This window comes from Clupea harengus, chromosome 10 (genome assembly GCF_900700415.2).
Source record: "Clupea harengus chromosome 10, Ch_v2.0.2, whole genome shotgun sequence".
Taxonomy (NCBI): domain Eukaryota; kingdom Metazoa; phylum Chordata; class Actinopteri; order Clupeiformes; family Clupeidae; genus Clupea; species Clupea harengus.
The window spans coordinates 23,903,319-23,916,335 of NC_045161.1; the positions used below are offsets into that span (position 1 = coordinate 23,903,319).

Genomic DNA, 13,017 nt, shown 5'->3' on the forward strand with positions numbered 1-13,017 from the left:
TCAAGAAGATGGACTTTGTTGCTGAGAGTTTGAAAACCATTTCATTAAGACATAAACTTACCTCCATTAGAGCACTTTTCAGCTGGTCATAGGCTGCCTCTAAATCATCATTGACGATGACCAGGTCAAACATTCCAGGTTCATTACCTAGCAATAGTAAAGTAAAGAAGAGGGGGAAAGACACAGGTGATAAGTCTTCTGGTGGGTTTTATTCCAGTTTAGTCCAAAAATTCCAAACTAATGGACATTTTGAATGGATATATTTTTACTTACTGAGCTCCATGTCTGTCCTTGCAGCGTCTAAGCGCTTCTGTAAACTGTCCTCTGTCTCAGTCTGTCTGTCTCTTAGACGCTTTTCCTGAACAAGGAGATTTACAATTCATTAATTTACTATCAAAGAGCATTTGGGATCTTTTCCCCATCAGGTGTTTTTGACTTCCAGCGGCAACACCTTACCAGGATCTCCATAGATGGGGGCTGGACGGAGATGTAGATGGGGTTGAGGTCAGTCTCCTTGATGTTTTTCACTCCTTGTATGTCAACATCGAGAATGCAGATGAGGTTCTTTGCCTGGACATCTTCAATAGCAGATTTACTGTGGAGTCATAAGTCATATCAATACATGCATATTTGCTTAAATGAACAGATGTTAATGCATTTTTAGCAAAACAAATATACTGTTGCTTTATAAAATGTTTACTAGGGGACAGTCACCAGTATCAAAACCCGAGGAAAAATAACATAATTTCATAATCTGTGAGCAGCTGTCTCTCAACACCTCAAATGAATAGGATTGTCAGATTGCCCATAAGAACACTGTGCACCAACGCAATGTTGGGGTCTTTAGATTACAAAGAGGTTGGCCAGATTGCACTCCAAATGCTGAGACCTATAGCTGTTCTTGGGCTGACTTGCCTTTGAGTGTCAGCCAAAATGTCACCTGTCACCTCTCTTAACATTGTGGACCAATTGTCACCTAGCTAATGACGACTCAATGCTGCCAAGGAAGGCATGTGGTGTGTTGGGTTAAAGCAGCAATAAGTAGTTGTGTTCCAAAACTAGCAAGCTAACTACCTAAAAGGCATGCAAAAACCTTGCAAACACCACCAACAGCCCAGTTGGCGCTGATAGAAGCTTTCCAACACCCTAACTGGTGTCTTTTGGCATTATAGCTGGCATTGTCATGCTGTGAAAGCTTTTCTTCCATTTTTGCAGGGTGTTCCAGCCCGGAACACAGAACTACATAGTGCATATCCTGGATGGCTAGTGGGAAAGACACAGATGTTTATCTGTCCTTCACATGAATATATGCTATCAAAATGAATTTCAGGATGGTACCAAAACTATTTGCCTATAAAACCATTCCTCAAAAGTTTCAAATTGTTGCATAGTGTTGCTTTAACTGTGCATTACCTTGTTCCATACATGTTCCCTGAGAACTCGGCATTCTCAATGAACTCTTCTTTATCGATACCCTCTTGCACCTTCTCCCTGGTGGTGAAGTGGTAATCTTGGGGGCAACAACAGACAGAGAATAGGTCACCCAGAGGAAACGTGTGACCTGTGATGTGTGCCTTCAAAGAGTCAATAAGCAGCTAATTGTAATTATGTGACTACACTTTTACAAAATAACTCTTTTGTATTTCCCATGAAATGTTCACCGGTGTTATATCAGCCATTAATGATTTATGTGTAACTAATTTCATCTCTTAAACCTGCATATCTTGATAGCGTGGCCTTACCTTTACCGTCTACCTCACCAGGACGGGGATTTCTTGTTGTATCTGTACAGAAAAAGAAGAGCAGTTAGAACAGCACATATGAGGAAGGGTCCGATGTAATGAGAGAAAAAAGTTTATAGATTCTGAAGCACTCAAATAGTCTGAGGAAGTATGCCATGTGGCTGGCACACGTCTACATACGGGACACGCTGAAGCCAAAGACTCCTTCATAATCCTTCATAAGCCTCTTCAGCAGAGTGCTCTTCCCTGCGCCAGAGGGGCCACTCAGAACTACAGGCCTGGGTCCAGCCATCACGCTACCAAAGGAGAGAAGGCACGGGGGTCACAATTACACTCACAACTACTTACAATACTGCTTAATATGGACTACACACCATACTGCTTAATATGGACTACACACCACACAGCAGGGGTTGAAGATGATGTATAGTCCTTGGCATCCTGAACCTTCTGTATTTCCTGTTGAGACAGAGAACATTGTTTCCATTATCATTGCATGTGGCGTGACATGACACGGCAAGCTTACCTAAAAACCCCTTTTCAAGAAGATGGACTTTGTTGCTGAGAGTTTGAAAACCATTTCATTAAGACATAAACTTACCTCCATTAGAGCACTTTTCAGCTGGTCATAGGCTGCCTCTAAATCATCATTGACGATGACCAGGTCAAACATTCCAGGTTCATTACCTAGCAATAGTAAAGTAAAGAAGAGGGGGAAAGACACAGGTGATAAGTCTTCTGGTGGGTTTTATTCCAGTTTAGTCCAAAAATTCCAAACTAATGGACATTTTGAATGGATATATTTTTACTTACTGAGCTCCATGTCTGTCCTTGCAGCGTCTAAGCGCTTCTGTAAACTGTCCTCTGTCTCAGTCTGTCTGTCTCTTAGACGCTTTTCCTGAACAAGGAGATTTACAATTCATTAATTTACTATCAAAGAGCATTTGGGATCTTTTCCCCCCAAGTGTTTTTGACTTCCAGCGGCAACACCTTACCAGGATCTCCATAGATGGGGGCTGGACGGAGATGTAGATGGGGTTGAGGTCAGTCTCCTTGATGTTTTTCACTCCTTGTATGTCAACATCGAGAATGCAGATGAGGTTCTGTGCCTGGACATCTTCAATAGCAGATTTACTGTGGAGTCATAAGTAATTTCAATACATGCATATTTGCTTAAATGAACAGATGTAAATGCATTTTTAGCCCAAAAAATATATTGTTGCTTTATAAAATATTTACTAGGAGACAGTCACCAGTTATAAGTATCAAAACCCGAGGAAGAAAAACATAATTTCATAATCTGTGGGCAGCTGTCACTCAACACCTCAAATGAATAGGATTGACAGATTACCCATAGGAACACTGTGCACCATGGCCAACGCAATGTTGGGGTCTTTAGCTCACAAAGAGATTGACCAGATTGCACTCCAAATGCTGAGACCTATAGCTGTTCTTGGGCTGACTTGCCTTTGAGTGTCAGCCAATACGTCACTGATCACCTCTCTTAACTTTGGGGACAATTGTCACCTAGCTAATGATGACTCAATGCTGCCAAGGAAGGCATGTGGTGTGTTGGGTTAAAGCAGCAATAAGTAGTTCTGTTCCAAAACTAGTAAGCTAACTACCTAAAAGGCATGCAAAAACCTTGCAAACACCACCAACAGCCCAGTTGGCGCTGATAGAAGCTTTCCAACGCCCTAACTGGTGTCCTTTGGCATTATAGCTGGCATTGTCATGCTGTGAAAGCTTTTCTTCCATTTTTGCAGGGTGTTCCAGCCCGGACCACAGAACTACATAGTGCATATCCTGGATGGCTAGTGGGAAAGACACAGATGTTTATCTGTCCTTCACATGAATATATGCTATCAAAATGAATTTGAGGATGGTACCAAAACTATTTGCCTATAAAACCATCCCTCAAAAGTTTCAAATTGTTGCATAGTGTTGCTTTAACTGTGCATTACCTTGTTCCATACATGTTCCCTGAGAACTCGGCATTCTCAATGAACTCTCCTTTATCGATACCCTCTTGCACGTTCTCCCTGGTGGTGAAGTGGTAATCTTGGGGGCAACAACAGACAGAGAATAGGTCACCCAGAGGAAACGTGTGTGCACATGACATATTTCTTTTCAGACGATAAGATGTCTGCTACTGGCAGTAACACAGCCCCCAGAAGCATTGGGAGGCTACTCAGGCCTATGGAGAAATAGACAACAAAAGCACAGAGGGAAGGGAGGTTTATCTTTGTTTTTTTCAACAGCCATTGACGAAGTTCACTTGGGAGTAAAAGGCACCGAGGCTTCATGTGAACAGCGCTTGTCAGTCTTTATTAAATGCGGGGGGGGGGGGGGGGGGTAGGGTTGAGGATTGGGATGAAATGGGCAGACAGGTTTGAGGCTTCTTAATGGCAAGAGGGGTTAAACCGAGTGGTGCTTTAGAGACCTGTGATGTGTGCCTTCAAAGAGTCAATAAGCAGCTAACTGTAATAATGTGACTACACTTTTACAAAATAACTCTTTTGTATTTCCCATGAAATGTTAATCTCACCAGTGTTATATCAGCCATTAATGATTAATTAACTATTTTCATCTCTTAAACCTGCATATCTTGATAGCGTGGCCTTACCTTTACCGTCTACCTCACCAGGACGGGGATTTCTTGTTGTATCTGTACAGAAAAAGAAGAGCAGTTAGAACAGCACATATGAGGAGGGGTCCGATGTAATGACAGAAAAAAGTTTATAGATCATGAAGCACTCAAATAGTCTGAGGAAGTATGCCATGTGGCTGGCACACGTATACATACGGGACACGCTGAAGCCAAAGACTCCTTCATAATCCTTCATAAGCCTCTTCAGCAGAGTGCTCTTCCCTGCGCCAGAGGGGCCGCTCAGAACTACAGGCCTGGGTCCAGCCATCACGCTACCAAAGGAGAGAAGGCACGGGGGTCACAATTACACTCACAACTACTTACAATACTGATTAATATGGACTACACACCATACTGCTTAATATGGACTACACGCCATACTGCTTAATATGGACTACACACCACACAGCATGGGTTGAAGATGATGTACAGTCTATACTCAGTATGGTCCTCCTGCTGTTTTTTTTTTATTTCAATGCATATAAACAGTTTATTGAAATACTTTGATTGTAAACTGTGGGACTGTAATGCTAATTTTAGAAAAATTGCATGCTCAATCCAGATTAGGTCAGGCTCACAAAAACTCCTGCTTTAGTCAACCAATCTGTGAAGGGGCTAGGTGATATGACCAGCTAGTGAGACTATTACTAACTGGCTCCTCCTCAGGCCTCAAGCTCAGATGCTAATCCAATGATCCTCATAATTAGCCTTTCTGAGTGAGTCTGACAACCTTGCCCAAGCTGCGGAGGACAGCCACAGCCCAAGCTCTGAGACAGACCTGTTTTTGGAGAAAGACAATGTGCTCTGTGAAGACCGGATGTTTTCTGTCCACGCTAGGGGCGTGAGTTCATTCATCTGCACTTAGATATATCTTAATGAAGTCAGACCAGGCCAGTGAAGAGGATTACCTGGCATTCTGCCTGATGACATGCCAGACTGATGTGACCTGTGACTTGATGTCTGTCTTATCACACTGTGCTCTACTGTGCTCAAGCACAATATGTTTGTCTGGAACTGTATCCAGGGCAACCGCCAAAGAAATGAGCATCTCTCCAGCACTTGTCATTCAGCCAGCGTGCATCAAGTTCATGCAATAGTAACTCTCTTATGAAGAGCAACTCGTACTCTTTACATGACCTCGTTGTTGAGAGGGTATTACGGACATGCGCTTATCCTTTTAAGTGTCAGGTGGGCTGACAATTTCTGATCTACTTTGACCTTTGATTGCATCAGTGGCCTTACCAACTGGAAAACAAGGCAAAGTAGAGCCAGAACGCAACAGGGTGGACTGCATAATATGAAAATAATAGATCATAAGTATCTAGATAAGTTGCTTCTTAGATAAATGTCTCAGAATTTGTTGAATACCAATGCATTATCCAAGAAAGACATCAAAGCTCTTGACCATTTATAAATACAAACTCAAACATGTAATCCACATAAAGAGCCAAAAAAAGCAGGAGGAAATCTAAATAAAATGCAGAATTAGTCACTTTTGTACCTTTTTGGTTGTACCTTTTGACTAAAAACTAGATATAACTCAACACATTAAACATTCATTCCAAGGGCGTAGGTTTGCATATGGTCCATAGGGACTAGTCACGACCAAAGTCTGGGAAGGACAAAATTGTCCCCACCAATATTTTGTTAATTTTAAATGCCTGTTAGAAAAAAATCATTTTGCACAATATATTTGCAAACTGCGAGACACGATGCTGTCATTTCATTGGCTGAAGAGGCTCACATTCTTAGCACTACTAAAAGCTACTTAATACGCCAAGAAATAATAAAGCCTCATATTAGTATTTTGTTTGGTCTCAGCATTGATATTTTTGACCCTTTTGTGCTTTGTAGATAGGAAAATGCCACCAAAAAAGAAAAGAGAGTACCCAGAGAGTAAGTAGCTATCAAGAAGCCCAGGTCGTTGTTAGTTAGCTAGTAGGCAAACTACCCACACAGTGCAAACCTGCTAGGCTAACATCGCCACCCATTCTACAATGGAAACATGCTAGTTTAGCCTAGTACCAGCAGGCTAGCAACTCAAAAGTGATATTAACTGGCCTATGATCCCTTGGATAGTAATAAGGCTATCTATGTTCCCTGTAATCTCTCGACCAATGTCAGCAGTCACCTAAGCATGGTTAGTGTCTGTATTAAATTGATGAATCACTGTGCTATAAAAACAGCAGCCTGAACCTACAGATGTAGAGCTGGGTGATGATGAATCAGCATCAGGGGTTCAGGTGAGACGTTGAATTGTCCATTTTGGTAAAGATTGCATTAAATTGCTGTTTTTTAACATTGTTTAGACAATGTTACCCATTAATGTTATCATTCACACTGGCTATTTTGAGAATAAATGTTATACTTGTAGGTAGTAAAAAGGTGCTATACATTGGGATGCCCAAATTAATCCATCATATAATTAATTGATACATCAGTCCCCCCAGGATTTCGCGTGCCTTTTTTGAGATAGTTGCGATGTTGCTGTGTTTTTTAGGTCTTTATTGCGATGAAATTGCGGAAGCAAATGAAAGTTGCGATAAAAAGTTGTGCATTTCCCTCTTTGTAATTATAATTGAAAAGTTATTTGTTGAAAAATAAGTAATTAATAAACAAACATTCATTAAGAACAAAACCATTGAGAAAAGGTACTCTAAATAACCTTACCAATATGCCAAACAAAAAATTACCAGGACTACAAAAATGTAGCAAAATAGGCTTTACTTATACACAACGAAGTGCGGTCAGGGGAGGCAGAGCAATGAAGCCCACCGAGAGCCCAACGGTTGGGTTTATGCTTGTTCTGCCGTTGCAGTTCTTCTACACTAATATTGACCTTGATCACGAAAATGGACAATTCTATAGCTAAGCTTAAACATTTCTCAAAACTGGACTAAAATATATGCTTCAAATGACGGGACAGAAGATTAACTCGATGGACTACTCAGATTCAAAGCCAAATTGCTTTGATCATTTTTGGAACCTTAAGAATAGATTTGGTTTTGGAAGAACAGCGGAGACTAAATATTAGCAGGGGGGGGGGGGGAGAGATTTATTTTATCCGTATAGGTGTTTATGTTGTTCGATTTCATATATTAATTTAAAGTCGTCCAATTTCAAGTAATCCATTCTTCAACACTAGCTGCTACCTTATGTTCAAACAGAAAGTAACGTTAAATCTCCATGGCAACAGCTCTCGAGGGTTTGGGAAATTCATAGTTTCACGTGACGTCAGAATGACCAGCTGGCGGGCAAGAAAGGCGTTCCACAGCTGTCTAACACTGGCGCTTATATAGGAACCGACCACCTTTCATTCAAGATCATTAAATATCTCCGCTTTAACATTGTCTGACATAGGTAGTAACATGCTAGACAGTTGTTGCTCTGTTGGCTGTTCAAATCGGTGAGGAGACAAGCCCGGATTTTGTTTTTATCGAATTTAAAACCCTCCCACGTTGCTGCCAGCTGATTGTAGACGTCTTCTGGGTCAACTTTTCTCAGACACACAGTAAAGTAGCCTTACTTTTGGAGCTGGCAATAAAAGCAGTCACCCTGTTCTGGTTGCCTCATTTATCAGAATAACTACCTAAAACGGGAATAGATCAAGTAATAAAGTCAAGAAACAAAGCATCAAAACAATTCAAATTGGATTACCCGGTTTCTGCTCTGAGATTGCGACAAGTACCTAAGCAAGTAGGCTAGGCTAGTATATTTTGTCATCCAACTGGTAATACTACAATGCCAGTAGAAAATATATGGGAAGATAATTTAAGTTGTCATTCGCCAGACCAGGTGTTCGTACTTGTTTAAACCAGGAAATTGTGTCAAATGATAAAAGAACAGCGTTGGGTAGGGTAAAGGCTGCTAGCTAACAGCAGGTAGCTCGTTAGCTGGTAGCTAGCTATTAAATGGCAATCATCTTTGCTCTGATGAAGATGTTTTTTGTTTTCACCTTCCAGACGACAGCGTTGTGAACCCATCCACTTCTGAAAATTAAATAACTATCTGTGCTTTTGTAGGCTTTCAGTTTTTGAGATGTGTAGGGCGACGGATTTTCTATTAGATAGATATCTCAACACTGGAGCTCAGGCAGGGACTTCGTAGAGGTTAAAGAAATAAAAATGTCAGCGGGTGCAGTAAATGGCGGGTGCAGTAAATGGTTTACTGTTTAACGCCATTTTCGCTGTTCTTTCTTCATTATTCACAGCAAAATATATAATTTTTTTTATTACATTTCAAAGATGTATTACCAGACTCTATGTAAAAAGGGCCACGCACACCTCACAGAAAATAATACAAATTGAAGCCAGATCTATTTCTGAATTTTCTGTGCTGACATGGGCATACCTTCTGTTTCCATGTCTGGTGTAGCCATTCTCATTGTTTACAACGGATTAGAACTCTGCTAGTGTCCTCACCATGTCCACAGGGCAGAATTTCAGCCCTTGGTGTAGCCGCGGAAGGGAGGGAGTTGTGGGAGACGACATTGACTTGACAAATTTGCCTGAAAGTTGCGGTGATGTGGTAAAATTGCAAAGTCGCGCTGAATTCGCGGGGAATGGTTGAATTTGCGTTAATAGTTGCGATCGCAACATCGCGAAATCCTGGAGGGTCTGATACATTATTTCATTGCTCAGAAATCCAGTACAGATGATGTAGGCCTAGTATTAAAACCTGAACCAATTACCTACATATTAAAAAATTCATTTCAGAACAAACAAATGCATTGCATGTACTTTTGTTCATTAAGGCATTATTTTGAAATGCATTCAGGAAACTGCATTCAGAAATCCAGTGCAGATGTAGTGCAGGTTGAGGAAGTAGTAGCTGGACCATCAGGGCTTCAAGTGAGGTCTTACTCATGTTTGGGATATCCAAAAAACAATGTTACAATCCAAAGTACACAAATGTTAATATATTTTAATAAAGTTTGCCTGTTCAACATAATATCAACTTATATGTGTGTGTGTGGGGGGGGGGGGCTGAATGGGGGCTGCCGGGCAGTGTCCATACCAATGCTGAGACCAAACCTACGCCCTTGATTCATTCATTACAAAAAATCATGAAAAAGTCAACGAAAAGAAAGGTTCTCACTTCTTGGCATCCTGAACCTTCTGTATTTCCTGTTGAGACAGAAAACGTTGTTTCCATTATCATTACATGTGGCGTGACACGGCATGGCACGGCAAGCTTACCTAAAAAACCTTTTTTAAGAAGATGGACTTTGTTGCTGAGAGTTTGAAAACCATTTCATTAAGACATAAACTTACCTCCATTAGAGCACTTTTCAGCTGGTCATAGGCTGCCTCTAAATCATCATTGACGATGACCAGGTCAAACATTCCAGGTTCATTACCTAGCAATAGTAAAGTAAAGAAGAGGGGGAAAGACACAGGTGTTAAGTCTTCTGGTGGGTTTTAGTCCAGTTTAGTCCAAAAATACCAAACTAATGGACGTTTTGAATGGATATATTTTTACTTACTGAGCTCCATGTCTGTCCTTGCAGCGTCCAAGCGCTTCTGTAAACTGTCCTCTGTCTCAGTCTGTCTGTCTCTTAGACGCTTTTCCTGAACAAGGAGATTTACAATTCATTAATTTACTATCAAAGAGCATTTGGGATCTTTTCCCCACCAGGTATTTTTGACTTCCAGCGGTAACACCTTACCAGGATCTCCATAGATGGGGGCTGGACGGAGATGTAAATGGGGTTGAGGTCAGTCTCCTTGATGTTTTTCACTCCTTGTATGTCAACATCGAGAATGCAGATGAGGTTCTTTGCCTTGACATCTTCAATAGCAGATTTACTGTGGAGTCATAAGTCATATCAATACATGCATATTTGCTTAAATGAAGATGTAAGATGCAATGCATTTTTAGCAAAACAAATATACTGTTGTTTTATAAAATGTTTACTAGGGGACAGTCACCAGTATCAAAACCCGAGGAAAAATAACATAATTTCATAATCTGTGAGCAGCTGTCTCTCAACACTTAAATTAAATAGGATTGTCAGATTACACATAGGCTACTTAACACTGTGTACCATGGCCAACGCAATGTGGGGGTCTTTAGCTTACAGAGAGGTTGGCCAGATTGCACTCCAAATGATGAGACCTATAGCTGTTCTTGGGCTGACTTTCCTTTGAGTGTCAGCCAATACGTCACTGATCACCTCTCTTAACTTTGGGGACAAGTTGTCACCTAGCTAATGACGACTCAATGCTGCCAAGCAAGACATGTGTAGGGTTAACCGTGCATTACCTTGTTCCGTACAAGTTCCCTGAGAACTCTGCATTCTCAATGAACTCTCCTTTATCGATACCCTCTTGCATCTTCTCCCTGGTGGTGAAGTGGTAATCTTGGAGCAACAACAGACAGAGAATAGGTCACCCAGAGGAAACGTGTGTGCACATGACATATTTCTTTTCAGAGACACGTAGAAACATTTGTACTGACTGCTATACAACAATACTAGGTCTTTCCCTGAAAAGCTGTGGTCACTGCAATATCTGTGTGAATGTGTTTGAAAGTGGCTCTTTTGGACATAAGAAGACAAAAGCTGTTTTTATCAGGACAGTGATTGGAATTAAGAATTAAACCTTTTTCAAAAGCAGTGCCAGATCAGGGTGAGATCTGATTCAGAGGTGTCTCCTGATTGGACAGAGGTATATATTCACAATGAGCTGCCAATCAGTTTGATGGTAAGAGAAGCATTAGTCTGTAGATTTTTTGTTATGTGTAGTTTTCTTTAATAGCTGTTTTATAAATGTATATCAGTATATATATATAATATGAGTATCAGATGGGGCAGAGGGACAAGGTCTCATTTTGTTCATATTTCAAAAACCTGAACTCCTTCATCGTGAACAGCAAAAAGCCCAAGTATTTCTCAAAAATATACATGTTGCAGTGTCCATACCACAAGGAATGTCTTATTCCTTCACAACACCACAGTCAGGAGAGGGATCTACTACAGTACAGGGAGCTCTGCAGGGAGTACAAGACAAGCAGGTCACAAACATGGCTACAGGAAGTACTGGGGTCCCCAGCAGGGCTGAAATATGAAATATACGCATTAGCATGGCAATATAGAATCTTTACATTTGAAGAGAACATTCCGCACCTAGAAGGGTATTTATTATTTACTGTAAGTTACAATTGTTGTTAGGCCAATGTTTTATTGCAATTTTTTTATTTGCTTCTAACATATACAGTGGTATTACTATGGAAGCACTCAATTACACAACCAGTACTGTATACACAACCAGTAGTGTATCTTTTTTTACTTAAGATGGCTTTCAAAAAGAAGAATCTCTCTTCATTACACCTGCCTTATTATATAAAAATAAATAAGTAGGTAGTGATGAATTACATAAACAATCAAGAAATCATATCAGGGAATAAAGAGAATAATGATATTTTAGAGATATCATGAGATAAGAGAACAAAGTCTCATAACATTCATGTGCATGTGTTTGTCTCTTATGGGCCTTTTATCACACGTGTTAACATTTTCTCGCCCTGGAAAAATGTGCACAAATGCCCAAAACACAGAATGAAGAGCACATAAATATTGGTAAACATTGTTGCCACTGTCGTCTCAATATTCCTTCAGAATTACATCATTATTGTGGGTCTCCAGAGATGTATTTACGAACACAATGTCTTCAATCTCTTAAGTGCCATGTCATGCTAATGGAGCTCTGAATATCAGTGGTTCCTTATAAGTTGAGCTGGGGACCAAAGATAGATGTTTCACTAGCCCTGTTTGAAGAGGGATGTGGAACAGGGTCAAACTAGTCTAAAGGGATGTAGGGGGCTATTTTCTTTTTACTCCAAAGTGAAAACGTCCATTAACTAATTATAATTCAAGTGTGTCTTAAAATTTGGAGATAGAATAAAGTAACCCCCATCACTCTATTTTATACATCATATAATATAATAAAATATAACTAATATAAAATAATATAATATCATAGCCATAGTACAAAAATCAGAATAAGACTTTGACACCTGGAGAAGACTCAGAGGATAAGACGTCTGCTACAGGCAGTAACACAGCCCCCAGAAGCATTGGGAGGCTACTCAGGCCTATGGAGAAATAGACAACAAAAGCACAGAGGGAAGGGAGGTTTATCTTTGTTTTTTTCAACAGCCATTGACGAAGTTCACTTGGGAGTAGGGTTGAGGATTGGGATGAAATGGGCAGACAGGTTTGAGGCTTCTTAATGGCAAGAGGGGTTAAACCGAGTGGTGCTTTAGAGACCTGTGATGTGTGCCTTCAAAGAGTCAATAAGCAGCTAACTGTAATTATGTGACTACACTTTTACAAAATAACTCTTTTGTATTTCCCATGAAATGTTAATCTAACTAGTGTTATATCAGCCATTAATGATTAATTAACTATTTTCATCTCTTAAACCTGCATATCTTGATAGTGTGGCCTTACCTTTACCGTCTACCTCACCAGGACGGGGATTTCTTGTTGTATCTGTCCAGAAAAAGAAGAGCAGTTAGAACAGCACATATGAGGAGGGGTCCGATGTAATGACAGAAAAAAGTTTATAGATTCTGAAGCACTCAAATAGTCTGAGGAAGTATGCCATGTGGCTGGCACACGTA

At 40.4% G+C, this 13,017-nt stretch overlaps 1 protein-coding gene across 15 annotated transcripts in view; it reads right to left on the reverse strand.

The window, feature by feature from the left end:
* Positions 1–13,017, reverse strand: part of guk1b (guanylate kinase 1b) — a 36,395-nt gene that overhangs the window by 21,293 nt on the left and 2,085 nt on the right. For 8 of the 15 annotated variants that reach the window (XR_004164417.2, XR_004164418.2, XM_031574488.2 and 5 more), the window contains exons 3-22: positions 12,845–12,886; positions 12,409–12,486; positions 10,657–10,753; positions 10,061–10,199; positions 9,878–9,962; positions 9,666–9,751; positions 9,490–9,518; positions 4,549–4,664; positions 4,369–4,410; positions 3,707–3,803; positions 2,738–2,876; positions 2,556–2,640; positions 2,344–2,429; positions 2,143–2,201; positions 1,923–2,038; positions 1,743–1,784; positions 1,414–1,510; positions 457–595; positions 274–358; positions 62–147 (exon numbers count right to left, since the gene is read on the reverse strand). Coding sequence is in view for 13 of the 15 variants with exons in the window: in XM_031574488.2 (XP_031430348.1) it covers positions 62–147; positions 274–358; positions 457–595; positions 1,414–1,510; positions 1,743–1,784; positions 1,923–2,038; positions 2,143–2,201; positions 2,344–2,429; positions 2,556–2,640; positions 2,738–2,876; positions 3,707–3,803; positions 4,369–4,410; positions 4,549–4,664; positions 9,490–9,518; positions 9,666–9,751; positions 9,878–9,962; positions 10,061–10,199; positions 10,657–10,753; positions 12,409–12,486; positions 12,845–12,886 (1,745 nt within the window). In the remaining 2 variants the exon portion in view is untranslated. Of the gene's footprint in view, positions 1–61; positions 148–273; positions 359–456; positions 596–1,413; positions 1,511–1,742; positions 1,785–1,922; positions 2,039–2,116; positions 2,202–2,343; positions 2,430–2,555; positions 2,641–2,737; positions 2,877–3,706; positions 3,813–3,870; positions 3,940–4,368; positions 4,411–4,548; positions 4,665–4,794; positions 5,137–9,489; positions 9,519–9,665; positions 9,752–9,877; positions 9,963–10,060; positions 10,200–10,656; positions 10,754–12,408; positions 12,487–12,844; positions 12,887–13,017 lie in introns of those variants that run through there. The other 7 variants (XM_031574496.2, XM_031574486.2, XM_031574490.2 and 4 more) reach the window with 7 other exon arrangements.